This window comes from Vombatus ursinus, unplaced genomic scaffold (genome assembly GCF_900497805.2).
Source record: "Vombatus ursinus unplaced genomic scaffold, bare-nosed wombat genome assembly UNPS02014807.1, whole genome shotgun sequence".
Lineage (NCBI taxonomy): Eukaryota > Metazoa > Chordata > Mammalia > Diprotodontia > Vombatidae > Vombatus > Vombatus ursinus.
In genome coordinates, this window is record NW_020954585.1 from 41,683,290 (window position 1) to 41,699,047 (window position 15,758).

At 39.3% G+C, this 15,758-nt stretch overlaps 1 protein-coding gene across 1 annotated transcript in view; it reads left to right on the plus strand.

The window, feature by feature from the left end:
• PCSK5 (proprotein convertase subtilisin/kexin type 5) overlaps positions 1-15,758 on the plus strand; it is a 608,686-nt gene that overhangs the window by 533,826 nt on the left and 59,102 nt on the right. Inside the window, 1 exon segment of the mRNA XM_027875021.1 lies at positions 15,224-15,266. Coding sequence (XP_027730822.1) covers positions 15,224-15,266 — 43 coding nt within the window.

Genomic DNA, 15,758 nt, shown 5'->3' on the forward strand with positions numbered 1-15,758 from the left:
TCAGTATGATCACTTTGGCAGCTGAGTGGAGTATCCAAAATGAGAATTGCTATCACTTAAATCTTGGATTCTCATTGATCAAAATTTCAATGACTCCAAGATCTACAAATTAGAATGGGGGTAGTGATGGTAACTTTTGTAATTGAGAGAAAATGTTTAAAAAATATAAAAGAAAACAAAAAATTCATTTTTACCTACAAAAAGTAATTGCCACTTGTCAATATGGCACAAAGAAGGAACATTGTATAATATGACATCTGACACTGAAGAATCAGCGCACTTTGTCTTTGCTACAAAGAATACAAGAAAACAGAGATTAAAGCAATCATATACTTAAGGTACAAAAAACTTCAGTGCTGTAAGAGTCTGCAAGATATAGAATGTTAGAGATGGAAGGCACCTTGGAACATAAAATACATGACCTGGAAAGGACCTTGTTGACCTCATTCAGTCATTTTCAGTCATATCCAACTCTTCATGACCCCATCTGGGCTTCTCTTGGCAAGGATACAGAGCTGAAAGAGACCTTAGAAAATAAACAATCTGACCTGGAAAGAATCTTGAAGATCAGGTAGTCGAAACCCTTCCCTTTTTTTCCCATTTTAGAAGTGGAAACTAAACTACAGAAAGGGGGAGCAATTTGCCCAAGGTCACACAGCTAGCCAGGCACAGTGCTGAAACTGGAACCCAGGTCTTCTGCCTCTTCAGACCAGCCTGCTTCCTTGTACGTCATGTTGTCCTTAATTGTCTATGAAATCTGTCAAATAATTCAAAGGAAAAAAAGCAGGATGATAAATAACCCACTGAATGTAGAAAACCAATCAGATCAAAGGAAACATATTTAGAGAAAATTATTTCAAGAACTTACGAAGTTTATAAATGGTAAATGACGCGAACAAAAGCTCCAAACCTATGAGAAAAGGTAGATATCTTGTTGGTGCCTGCTGATTAATGAGTAGAAAGTAATCTAGTTACCATAGCAACATAAAGAAACATGAAGGAAAACATCACTTCTTTAAGAAAATATTCTTGGTGATGAATGGGTAGAGACATTCAAAATATTAAAAAACATAAAACTAAAGGATCTGCTTTTTTTGGAGCAAATATTCCTTTGGAGGTTAATCACAGAGAATGCCTCTTAGATTTTTCAGATAACAGGACTTGTTTACACAAGCTTGAGTGAAACTAGCAATTTGGGCAAAAGAAATGACCAGCGAATGCATCTGTTTGGGAATAAATTTTGTTCTCAGCAGTTGTGTTTCTGTTTAGGCAGCAAGGGAGATGAATGCAGGTTGTGTTTTGTTTCTTTTTCCCCAATGATATACTTTAGTTAAAGAGTTTCCTAGGATGCTGAGACTGCAAAATGCATCTAGTCAGGGTCAGAAAATGAAAGGTTGTATTTTTTTCCTTTTGTCTGAAAGGAGTGTGTGTGTGTGTGTGTGTGTGTGTGTGTCTGTGTGTCTGTGTCTGTGTCTGTGTCTGTCTGTGTGTGTGTGTGTGGGAGAGAGAGACAGAGACAGAGAAAGTTTGTGTGAGTGTGTGTAGATAGATAGATAGATAGATGGATGGATGGACGGATGGATGGATAGATAGATGGATAAATGGACAGATGGACAGATGGATAGATAGCTCCATAGATTGATAGATTGATGGATAGATAGATGGACATACAGATAGGTAGATAGATAAATAGTTGGGTGGGTAGATGAACAGATGGACAGATGGGTAGATAGTTCCATAGACAGACAGACAGACAGACAGACAGACAGACAGACAGACAGATAGATAGATAGATAGATAGATAGATAGATAGATAGATAGATAGAATGGATCGATGGAAGATTGGATGGATCAATGGAAGATTGGATGGATGGATGGATGGATGGATAGATGGATGGATGGATGGATGGATGGATGGATGGATGGACATATAGGCAGGTAGATAAATAGATGGATAGATAAATGGACAGATGGATAGATAGCTCTATAGCTCGATAGATAGATAATGTATATATCTCTTCAAATATCTGTATTACTTCATGACAGAGGCAGCATTATATAGTAGATTGAGAACTGGTCTTGGAGCCAGGAAGATCTGGGTTCAAGTCCCTTCTCTGATATGTGCTGGCTGTGTGACCCTGAGCAAATCACTTAATCTCTCAGTGCTCCAGACCAGAGGTGTTGAACACAAAGCTATCGGGCCCCATTGCAGCCAGCAACACTTAGAGGGCAGCCCCAACCAGATTAAAATGTAATTGGGAAATATTTAGCAAAATAAAGAAAAATACAACAGAACACAAATAATATTAACCTGTGGTTTTCTAAGTTAATATATGTACTTTAAGGATCATTGATTTAGTGACCCCATTTCTATTTGATTTGGATATCACTGCTCCAGACAACTCTTTAAGGGCATGAATCATAGAGATGGGGCTAGTTTGCATTGGTAGAAGGAGTTTCCTCATCTGGATGTTCCCAGACCAATGAAACTCTAGCTCTGGGTCCTATCCCTATATACAAAGATACATGGGACATGGGCCATGTCAAATGCTCAGTCCCCTCTGATTCTCCTTCTTAAACCCAATCTGGAACCTGTATAAGGTGTTCAGCATGCAAAAGGTTATTCAGCTTTGCTCTAGGCATCTCTCTTCTAGCAATGCCTTCAGATTAGAGCAGAGATGATAATAATAAAAACATCTGAAATTTACATAGCCCTTCCAAGTTTGCAAAATGCTTGACATATGTCATCTCATTTGAGCCTCACAAAAAACTGTGAGGTAAGTATGGCAAGCATTATCTTTATTTAACAGAGGATAAAAGATGGTGCAATGGATAGCATGTCAGGGCTGGAGTCAGGAGGACCTGCGTTCAAACCTGGCCTCAGACACCTATTTGCTGTGTGACCCTGGGCAAGTCATTGGACCCTGTTTACCTCAGTTTCCTCATCTGTAAAATGAGCTGGCGAAGGAAATGACAAACCACTCCAATGTCTTTGCCAAGAAAATCCCAAATGGGATCATGAAGTGGGACACAACTGAAACAACTGAACAACAACAAAAAGAATCAGAGGGGCTAAGTGTTCATGGTCACACAACTAATAAGTGCTAAAGGAAGGATTTGGACCCAGGTCTTTCTAACTACAATCTATCTACCATATCAAAATCAGTCAGTAAAACTTATCATGATTGTTTGCCTTCAGGACACTGTGTGGTGGTGGGGGAAGGTGGGGGGAAGGGAGTAGAGTGCTTTGGGAAAGTCATCGACCATGGACCCAAATAAACTTGTGCCCTGTGTCCAGAGTGTTGAACACTGAGCCTTTCTTTCTGTTACTTGGAAGATCTGATTATTTGGGTGTGGGAGCACCACTCGATATGAGCCAATAGTGTGACGTAGAAGTCAAAAGGTCTAATGTGATCTTGGGATGCATTAAGAGAGTTGTGGTGCACAAGGGTAGGGAGTTGAAAGTCTGTTGTACTCTGCCCGTATCAAAACATACCTGAAGCAGGGTATGAATAGCACAGTTTAGGAAGGACATTGATAAGCTACAGATTATTCATAGGAGAGCAACTAGGAAGATGAAGTGCCTTGAAGTCATGACATATGAGAATTAATTCAAGCAACTGGGATGTTTACTCTGGAAAAGAGAAGACCTTGGAAGAGGTGGAAGGATGTTTGCTGTCTAAGAATGTTTGGAGAAGAGGTATTATGCTCGTTCTGTTTGGTTCCAGAGGGCAGCAGTAGAAATAACGGCTGAAAGTTGCAAAGAGGCAAATTAAGATTGATATGAAGCAAAATATTCTAGCAATTAGTTATACAAAATTATTATGGTCTGTCTTAGAAGATAATGAGGTTCCCCACATTGGAGGTCTTTAAGCAAAGATTAGATGGCTATTTACCTTGTATAGGGGAGATTCTTATTGGGTACAGGTTAGAGCTAAATCCCTTTGTCCTTCCCAGCTGTCATTGCTGCTGTTTGTTCTTCATTCTTGAAGAGGACCTATGACATCATCAGAGTGATATCTTGACTTGCAAGCGAATTGGATTCAAGGGAGGGAGGGACGTGTAAAGTCATCAGCCTCACTTTCTCCTCCAGAGTTATCGGGGTCTAGTGGCGAGGCATAGGTCAAGATGACTGCTGATGGTCCCCGTAGAATGGAGTGGGGAAGACTTGAAGGAGGGAGACCAACAGAAGGCTATGATAAAACTTTAGGTATGTGGTGATGAGGGCCCACACCATCTCTGAGATCGAATTAGACCACTTCCTTTTTTAATGAATAGTCAATCGTTCTCTATCCACTGGCGATAAACGTGCAAGTCAGTTCAGTCCCCCTACCAAAAAAAAAAAGCCTACCCTTGCCTCTTCTAGCCATCCATATATTTCCTTATTTCTCCCATTCTTTACTGATAAATCTCTTGAAAAAAAATTTCTCCATCAACTTTTTTTATGACCTCTTGTTATGATCGACCATTCCTCTAACCCTTTGCTATAGCCCCTATTGAAATGGTTTTTGCCAAGGTCTTTAGTGATCTTCTATTCATTAATTCTGATGGCTTTCCCCCACACTTTTCATCTGTCTTGACTTTCCTACAGCTTTTAACGTTTTTGACCACTCCCTCCCTACTAGCTACTCTCTCTTTCCTTGGCCTCAGAGACCTCCCACACTCCTAGTTTTCCTGCCTTCCTAGCCACTCATTCTGCCTTCTTTGCTGACTCCTTAACCTTGTCTTGATTTATTAATGTGGATCTTCATAACAGTCTGTCTTTGGCTCTCTTCTCTTTGTAAACACTCCCTTGGCAATCTCTTTCACTCCCACTGCTTTAACTACCACCGCTATTTCAAAGTCCCCCAAATCTTTTCTCAGATACAGACACTCCTCTAGCTGCCCATAGGATGATGTTATGTCAATGGTCTCTTGCCATCTCAAAATCAACATGTCCAAAAAGAAGCTTATCATTCCTACTAAATCCATTTGCCCTTGTGATGTCACTATTTCTGTGATACAACTCTTTGATTTTTCTCCTGTTTATAACATTGTTTGCTTTGATTTTTTTCCTCTTTCCCACTGAGTTACTAAGTCCTGTCAATCTCCTCTTGATGGCATGACTTATTTCCCTTGCCACCATCCTTATTGCCACCTATTATGACCACCTTCTAATGGGTCTTCTCCCCATTACTCTCCCTTTACTCTAGTCTCCCACTTATACAGCCATCAGAGGAATTTTTCTTCTGCACAGATCTGATCCCATCACTCCTCTGCTCAAAATACATTCATGGCTCCTTCTTATTTGACAAATAAAAATCAAAGGCCCTCCACAACCTGGCTCCACTCATCATTTCAATTTTTTTCTCATTATTTCTTGATGATTGGTTGATTATTCCCCTCCATGCACTCCATGTTTCAACCAAACTTGACAGTTTTATGCCCAACTATGCCCTATGCTCTGTTCTCTCCGTGCCTTTGCTCACACTGTTGCCTGTGCCTAAAATGCCCTCTGTTGTCCTATTTTTATATGTCCTCTATCTAGTTTTATATGTCCTCTGTTTAAATGCATCTTTTTTTTTTGAGGTCTGCAAAACACTTTTTATTTAAAATGCTTCATTTAATCCTCACAACAACCCTGGAAGGGAGGTGCTATTATCACCCACTTTTTACAGATGAGGAAACTGAGGCAGAGGCTAAGGAACTTGCCCAGGGTCCCATAGCTCTTAAGTGTCTGAGACCAGATTTTAACCTCAGTCTCCCTGACTCCCAGTCCAGTGCTCTCTCTACTACACCAAAAACACCCAGAAGCACATAGAAAGAAACAGATAAGAGTGGACCAGATAAAATTCATTGCCTCAGAATGTTAATCACAAATTATATGCATCCTTTAAAGCCTAACTTAAACGTGGCATGTAGCCTTCCTTGTTCTCCCTGGTCAATAATTCTCCTCTCCTTTGCGTATGATGTTGCAGTTTGTTTTTCAATTCTTAAATGATCCAACTATGTAGTTATTGTACATTATAGGAATCTGTGTTACTACTAGAATGTAAGTTCCACCAGGACAGGGACCCAGCTTTTTTCCAGTGATGTGTTTCCCCAAACACCTAGTACAGGGCTCTACATATAGGACGCATTCCATAAATGGTTGGATAGAATGAATGTTTGAGTCAATGAATGGACCCAACAAAATCCTTTTGAGAGCTCCATCAGGCCATCCCCATAGCAACACGACTCCCATTAGTCTCCATAGCAATCTAGCTGACTCTGTACCTTCTACCTATGAGTAAATTAGGTATCATGCATAGGACTTAAGATAGCAGAAGGGGAAGAAAACCCACAATTTGTCTGTGTTTACATGGCAGAAATTCTAGTGTTGGAGTAAGAAAGAAGTCAGGATCAATGGATGTGGTCAATACCAAAATCCAATGGCGATTTTGGTAGACCACCAAATCGGATAATTCCAATATACTTGCCTTCTCCAATACATTTTTGACTGACATGTAGACAAAGCCTCAGATAACTTTATAAAGTCCTTTCCAGTGCATGATTCTACAGGGAATGCTTCCCAGTTGTCAGTTTGCGTGCATTGTATTGCCAAACAATTAAAAATAATATTTATTCATTCTTCTTGGACATCAGTGAGGACAAGATGAGTGAAAATTGCCAGTGACTCCCTCTTACCTACACACACACATACACACACACACACACAAACACACACACACACACACCCATACACACACACCCCTGTCACTCTGTATCTATGCCACCACTTCACATTTTTCTTTTTCTCTTCTGTCTTCTCTGGCCAAATTACCAAGCTGTTAGTAAGGCAGTTCTATATGTGATTGCTAATTGTTCAAAGGGTTTGTAAGTTCAGCATCTGCTTGAATTATGTGTTTTGGGGGCCATGTGAGTCTTATAATTAGTTACAGCTTTTGGGCTCATAAATCTCTCACCCAGGTCATTATCCTCAGGGTGGGGTGAAGAGTGTCAGTGACTTTCCTTCAAATCTGGATGGCATCATCTCATAACTAAGCACATATTTACTCAAGGAGAATATGCATCACTGATCATTTTTTTCAATTACCTACAAAAACAGTTCTAGAAATGACTGCATCTATTGTAGACTTTCCTAGACAAAGAAACTGCATTTTCTTCTCTCTCTGTCTCTCTTTCTCTCTCTCCCTCCCTCCCCCCCTTTCTCTTTCCCTCCCTCCCTCTCTCTGTCTCTCTCCCTATCTCTCTGTCTCCCTCTTTCTCCTCTGTGTGTGTCTCTCTATATCTCTTATCTATTTCTGTCTCTGTCTCTGTCACTTTGTCTCACTTGCTCTCAGTCTTGTCTGTCTCTATTTCTCTTTTGCCCACACATGCATGCACGCACACACACACACACACACACACACACACACACACAAACACGTACACGAAGAGTGGATATTCTACTGATATTCCATCAAAATTGCAGGAATTTATAAATAGAACAAGTATCTGTTTTAAGAAAATTTAACCCTAAACTATTTGCTCAAAGTTATTGAGCAAGGCCATGGCAGAGCCAAGAATAACCCCATTCCCTAGTCGTCCATTTCCTTTACAGGATAGAATCACCAAAAGCAAGAACAAATAAATTTTTCTAAAAAGTTTCTGGAAACATCTGTCACTATTTCAGCCACACCCCATGGAGAAGAGTAAGGTTTTATTTGGTAATTGGCCTTCCTAAGAAAAAAGATTGAGAAGAAGGGTTAAAAAAAAAAAAGAATCATTCAAAAGTAGGTAAAAGAAAACAGTACAACCAAATCATATGCCCCCTCAACTCAATATTACAGGTTCTATGGGAGGCATATTCCCAATATCTGATCCCAGTGATTTCCTACCTGAAATGCCTCCCTTTGCATTATCTTTCCTCACCCAGATAAAATGATTATGAGAAGCCTGTTCATTAATAGCTTATACCTGGAAAATCCCTACAGAATACATTTAACCAAAGATGGAAACGAAAGAATAGAAACTAGATTATCACATGTTGATCTGAATATTCTCATATCCCTATACACCAGTTGACTCCCAGCCCAAACACTAATTTTTTTTTTATTATTTTGGGTGGAACAGTTTAATTTCAACCTTATAAATATTTTGGGTTGGCTCAAGAAAGGTTATCTTAATCAGAACTTTCATTTATCTAGCACCACAAAATGTCTAAAGCACTTGTCTTGTAATAAGCCTATGAAATAGGTAGTTCAAATATTAGCCCCATTTTGGAAATGAAGAAACTGAGACTCAGAAGGTTAAACAACTTATCTACGGTCACATAGCTATTAAATGTTGGAGTCAGGATTCAAGGCTAGGTCTCATGACTCCACGTAAAATGTTTTTTCCATTGTACAGGGTGTCTTTTAAAAAATCTTATTGCAGTTTTAAGCTTTTATAGCTGAAATAGCTAAAAACTGTACTAAGTTTTTTTATAACACCACCTCTCAATTCTGACATCTCAGTTTTCTCACCTGCAAAATGAGAGGGTTCAACCAAATAGCCTTTGAAGTCCCTGTTCAAGTTCCAGCTTTATGATCGTATCATCCTATGCAGTGCTTTTCTGGCCTTGTTCAAATATAATAGCGCATTCCTTTAAATTAAGAGATGTGCCATCCAGGAGTTCCCAGTTAAAAGGTAAATTACACAGATAAAATAGTACTTTAATCCATGGACACTTTGGTGTATAATAATTCTTCAGATTATTGTTGTCGTTTGTCCTTCATTTTTAAAGAAAATCAGTGGTGTCCCGAATGATATCTTGATTTATGTGTGAATTGGATTTAAGTGAGGCAGAGTTGCACAAAGTCATCAGCCTTACTCTCTCTTCCTGAGTCATTAAAGTCCAGTGGTAGGACAAAAGTCAAGATGACTGGTGATGGCCCAGGATGCGGTAGATGACCTTGGCATCTTCAATGTCTGACCAAGCTCTAAGTGCTCCATAGTACATGATTCAGCTGCCATCCTGGCCATTGCAACATTGTTCTCTTCCACCCATTCCACCAGGGAAAGTCTACACATGTTTGGGGTAAACACCCCCCTAACTCACCAATAGGTTTGAGGCCTGTCAGTTACCCTCAACCTGGTTTAGGTAGTCTGACAAGATAGTTTACCAAGGTGTGGCTTCTGCACTTGCTACAGTTTCTTGGAGCTACAGGTGAGAGTTGAGTGAAGGTGAATGGCAATGGTGGAAAAGTGCTCAGCAAGCCCTCACACCAGAGGTGCTAGTCCTCCCTGAACATCCCATACAGATTATTAGGTGCTAGGGCAGCTAGGTGGCACAGTGGATAAAGCTCTGGCCTTGGAGTCAGGAGGACCTGAGCTCAAATCTGGCCTCAGACACTTGATACTTATTAGCTGTGTAATCCTAGGCTAGTCACTTAACCCCAATTGCCTCACCAAAACAAACAAACAGATTATTAGGTGCTGTGTGACTCATCTAGTGTGGCCTTAAGGAAATGAAACAAAAGAAAGTTTAGTTTTGATGGATTGGGGTTAGGGAGTTAGGTTTAGAGAATAATGGGGATCCATGAAGGCCCTAAAAGGATCGCTGTAGGAGAGGCCCCGAAAGAAAGTCAAAAAAGAACATGGAAGATTGCTAAAGATAAAAATTTTCCAGTCATCCCTGTTATGTTATTCTATTGTACTATGGTTAAAAAAATTCATTCTTATGATGAAAAGGTAATGACATACTGGATAATGTATATATTTAAGTAATCCTCTGATTACTGTAGAACACTTTAGGGTTCATGAACTCTAGAAAAGAATGATTTCTATATGAATGAGTAGCTTTAAAGGTCATATCCTGTCTGCATAATCATTTGCCTGGTATATTGTAGTAGCAATTCCATTCATGTTTAGATTGGATGGCCACTGAGGTCCCTTTTAATTCAAATTCTGGGATTCTGTATGATTCAAAATGTACCTTTCTGGTTCATTTTACTGAGGAAAGGGATTTAAGCACTAATTTCACCATAGTGTACATTCAACAGAAATGGTCATTCAAAGAGAAGCAAAACAACACAAAATCTAATGTTTAAGCCCCCAGATGGTAAATTGTCATAACAATAATAATCCAACAACAAATAATTATAAACCCTCTATTGTATACAGAGTATTATGCTAAGGGAGAGAGGGGAATACAAAGTTTAGGTAAAGTATGGTGCCTGCTGATGGTCTAGTAGGGAAATAAGATGCAAATACAGGTGCATCGCTAAATAATAAGTGCATTACAAACATGCAAAACAAAGTGTTAAGTGATGTCCAGGTCAAAGGTCATCACCAACAAGAGGAATCAGAGAAAGTTTCATGGTGAGAGAGGCATTGATTTGGGGTTTTAAAATTCTAAAGACAAAAATAAAAAATAAAATAAAATAAAACATTTTTTAAAAAATGAAAAGACATTCAGCAAGCAAAGAGTGTGAGGGAGCATATTCCAGGCAAAGAGAATAGCATGAACAAAGACACAGAGATTGGAAAATTCAGGCCATGTGTGAGGGACAGCAAATAACACAGTTTGGCTGGAATGAGCAGTATAGCAATATGGCTTATGATGTTGCCAGAACGTGAAGAGCCCTCAATGCTAAGCAAAAGATTTTTGAATTTTACTTGATAACCAACAGGAAACCAAGAAAGATTTTTAAGCAGGATAGGAATGACAAAACCATAACTATGCATAAGAAAAACTATCTGGCAGTTATATAAAGGACAGGTTACTTAGTGAAGAAAGCTGATGCAGGAAAACCTTCTAGAAGGTTACTATAATAGCCTAGGGAGGTCCTAATGAGGGACTGTAGTAGGAGAATGGCAGCAAGAGTAGAGAGGAGAAGATGGATAGGGCAGTGTGGCACCATTGAGGGAGATGTGTCTCTGGCATCAAAAGATTAAACACTTATTGCATGCCAAGTCATTTAACCTCCATGGGCCTCACTTTCCTATAAATTGAAGGTATTGGACCAATTGACCCCTGAGTCCTCTTCAAACTCTAGCTCTATGATCTAGGGAGATGAAGAAGACTTGCTGATTGCTTGGACTTTGGAAGTAAGCAAGAAGTCCAAGAGGAGAAGTCAACATCTCTATGGCAATATGGGTCGATTTTCCATGAGATCATTGTATATTTCCATAATTGATGCCTCCAGAGTAGGAAACAGCAATTCAGAAGTGAACACTGAATTATCAATAACTATCAATATCAATTATCAATAACAGACCAGCCAATGTTGCAACCCCTAGCTGCCCTCTTCTCTAAAAAGAGACAATAACTGTGAACTTTCTCAACAGAGAAAGATTCTAGGAGGCGGCTAAGTGGTGCAGTGAATAGAGCTCCCACCTTGGAGTTCAAATCTGGCCTCAAACATTTGGCACTTACTAGCTGTGTGACCCTGGGCAAGTCACTTAACCCCAATTACCTCACTAAAAAGAAAAAAAAAGATTCTATCCTTTCCAAACAAAACATCTCCTCACACATTTTTCTGTGATAGGATATAAACAGATAGAAATTAGCAATTGTTTCTGAAGGCTTTTCTTCTCCAAATGTGTGAGGCTTTGTCTGAATCTTAACTGACATTGTTATTCCATACATATCCCTACCCCCTGCCCAAATTTTTATCAAAATATACTCTGTCCCCTGAATAATTTTGGGCTAGGGATAGGAATCAGACTTGTGATTTAATTAATATAGGGAACTCTTGAATGAAGAAAACTCTATGTATCAAAGCAGGTTGGCAAATTCTCTGCAGAGAAGTTGCCTAAAGAGTACCAAGAGATTAAATGACTTGCCTGGGTTCACACAACCAATATGTGTCAGAGTAGGACAATAACAACAATATTTGAAAAATATTCTGCTTTATACAGCAAGCTTTAAAACAGCTAACAATTTTAGTTTGGCTAAGGGGTGTGTGCGTGTGCGTGTGCGTGTGTGTGTGTGTGTGTGTGTGTTCATCCTCAGTCTGCATATCAGGAACCAGGAAACTTCATATTCCTTTGTGAAACAGCATCCTTCATCAACCAAACTCAAACCTGTTTTAGAACAAAGTTCAAATGCCTGAGGTTGGTTTCCTACCTCTGGATCAAGTCAAAGGAGTTACCTTTCACTGTGCAATCCAGCTAGTATGCAGCTTATGGGTCTTCTGAGAGGGAAGCCTTTTTAAAAATAAACTAATTATTCTTTAGAGTAACTAACAATAATGAGAGATGTGAATGTGCATTCATAAGGTGTTATGTGAAACTATTACTGTCCTATGCATTATTCATTTATGGAAACTATTGTACCCAGTTCACCATGCAACTGAGCAGGAAAAGTCCCTGAACTCAAAACAGTGTTGGGGGATGCATTTTTTAGACATGGCAATATCTAATATTTTCATCAGTGACTTGCATGAAGGAATAAAGAATAAGCTCATTAATCTGGGAGGGAGTCATGATTAGCACCTTGGAGAGCAGGATTAGATTTTTTTGAGGGGGAGGGATAGTGTCAAATTAAGAAATGGTCAGACTTAACCACTGAATAAGCCAATGTAGTTGAATCTCCAATTTATATTGGGCTTTAAAGTTTATTAATTCTTTCCTCACAGTAACTCTGTGAGAAGGAGGAAAAAGAGGAGGGAAAGAGGAGGAGGAGGAGGAGAAAAAGAATGGATGGTGGGAGTGGTGGTGGTGATAATGATAGTTCATTTTCATATAGTTCATCTTTATACATATCATCCCTTTTGATCCTTAGAACCAGTCTTTGAGGTAGGTGCTATTATTATTCTCATTCAACATATGAGGTTATTGAGTCTCTGAGAGTCTGTGACTTGCCTATGGTCACATAGCTGAGTTTTGAACCTAGGTGCCTTCTGTCAGAGATGGAATTTAAACCTAATTGTCTTCTGACTCCAAGTCCAGTTCTCTTCTATTTTTAGGAAAGATAAGCTACCTCTCTATACAAGAAAGGAATCAGCTAAGTATCCAGGAAAAGAACAGATAAAAATTTGGGTGGCATGGTGGATGAAACCAATTTGACTTAATTAGAAAAAGAGCATATAGTTACTCTACTCTATGTTGGTAGGAGCCTGATCAGTTGCTATATTTCACATAGGCTATCTATACACTCAATGGTATCCTTCCAGTACCATTTCAACCGTACCTTTTGGGTTGAAATAGATCAGCAGTTGTCTAACCAGCTATGTAACAGTATAACTGGCAGAAATTTCTTCCTGCCAATGACCTACCAAGAAGTTAATGAGTTTGACCAAAAATTTAAGTCAGAATGATGTTAGAATGGTTCTTCTGTAGAATGTGTAGAGATTGTCTCAAAGAGTTCAAAGAGAAATCAAAGAAGTCTAAGGGCCTAGAAAATGTTCTCTCTCAGCACAAGTTAAAGGAAATCTCTTTAGCAAGCCCAGAAATGAGAGAAGGGGTTGACCTGTAAATCTTAAGGCAGTAAGAGGATTTTGAGAAGGGCAGAAATTCTCCATTTAGAACAGAAAAAGGTAAAACTTATTTTAGACTTAATCATGGAAGCTAGTCTTAAAAAAAAGTGCCCACTGACAATGAGGCTTGTTTCCTAACCTAATGGTTTGCCAAAAGGTGCTGTAGAATTCCCTTGAGGTGTTTAGAAATAGGATAGGTTCTCAGATCTCCTTGCAGATAGTGTGATGTAGGGTAGATACACTGATCTTGGAACCAAAAGCCCTGAGTTCAAGCCACTGGTCTGACACTTGCCAGCAATGTAGACCCTGGGCAAGTCACTTAACATCTCTGTACCTCGGTATATTTATCGGCAAAAATGGGATTGCACATCTTGCCTCACAAGGTGGTTTTCAGGGAAGCATTTTGTAAACGTGAATGCACTCTAGAAATATAGATTGTTGTACTCTAGAAATGTAGTCTATTAGTACATAGAGACAATGAAATGAATGGGCAGTAAAATTTTCAAGGTCCCTCTCTGAATCTTTCTTTCAAGTTCCAAGATTTTGAAGAAAAGGATCATTTTATTCACAGAAGAGATATATCTAATCATTGTGGTTAAAGGGAACAGAGAGCTTCTTCAAGAGGGTTATGAAGTACAGAATCTTCAATGATTACTTAACTAAGAAAACCAAGTGTCTACATTTCAAAGGGGCCTTCTGAATGATACTCCTTACACTGGAAAGTGGTTTGGAATGGGACTGACTTAAGCCAGTCCTCTGATAACTTGAGTCTGACATTGGAAGGCAATAAAATACTTGTAATTCATTCAATAGTTAATAAAAGGTGATTTACTTAGCCATAGCAGAGAAAGATATTCAACAAGAATTATTCAGCTGAATTAAGCTCCCCTCCCTTTGAGCTGCTCATGATCACTTGTCAGCCAAGTATCAGAGAGCACCTGGAGCCCTTCAGGACTGGTTTATATTCAGGCAACCAAAAATCATTGTCAACACCTTGGGCCTTTAGTCACCTGAGCCACTAAAGTCTTGAGGATGGTTTCAATGCTTTCTAAGGAAAAACTAGCCCAACTTGCATGGGGGTCAGGACTAGGATATTGCTACCAATGCAGAAGGCATGATGGGAAACTCATTCATTGTCAGAAGCCTGCATTCCTTCCTAAATGTGTGTAGAAGCACTTGTCAGTCCCAACACATGTCCACAAATGCTTTCAGATCTTAGCAGAATCCAAATTTATGAATGCTATTAAACTCACCTTGGCATTTTAAGAGTTTGAGCTTGCCCTTTCCTGGGCAAGTCAGTGTCCAACATGGTTTACAACATTTTTGACTGCTCTCATTTTACCTGCCTTTTCTACAAACAAATGGAGCTAATCCACAGTGCAGTTGATTAGAGGGCCTGACACATTCTTGCTCTGTGATCCTGGATAAGCCCCTCAACCTCCGAACCACCCTAGGCAACTCTTCTAAGACTTTGAGTTACAGATGAGTTGCAGGTTTGCATTGGTGGAGGGAACTTCCACACTGGAATTCCTGGCATCAATGGAATTACCTTTATACCAAAATTAAGAAATTAAAAAGTGAGTAAAGAACAGATGTCAAGGTGATTCTTGTTGATTAGAAAGAGCCATCTTGAAATGACCTGTATGACTTCAAGTTCTGGTCCTTGACCTTTGAAAAACATCCCAGATTTTTACTTTGAGACAAAGCAATAAAAATAAGTGTCTCTTTCCTCTAAATGGTCATTTTTTAAGATGGGAAACTCATTGTGCTTTTTTAAATGATTATTTTTATTATTTCAGATGATCCAGGAACCTGTACATCCTGCGCTACGGGATATTACTTGTAAGTTCCATCATATTCTAGTGCTGTCACTAACTTTTCTGCAATTTAAGCAATGCTCACCTAATCCCATAGCCAATGATTAAAGCAAATAGGCCTAGCAGCCTGGAGCTACTCTGCACTGTCAGGCTATTAATGAGTGATTTTTTTTTTTTTTGGATTTAGAAATAATAGCCCAGCTGTTTTCTTGACTCAGAAGGAGGCCCTTTCTTTCTTGATCCTGGAAGTCATCCAGCCTGACACGGGTGTCTAGGAATCCTTGTTGTCCATTCCCAAGATTTGGACCTCCCCTGTTTATGGACAGAGACTAATATCATGCTAGTCCCCTAAATAAACTTTTCCAAAATGTTTACATGGAGTCCTGTGTCTGGCCTGAATTCAGAATGGCCATTCTGAGGTCAGAAGCTACAGTCTACCCTTAACTGTCTTCAGCAAATGAGAAATTTAAACACACACACACACACACACACACACACACACACACACACACACACA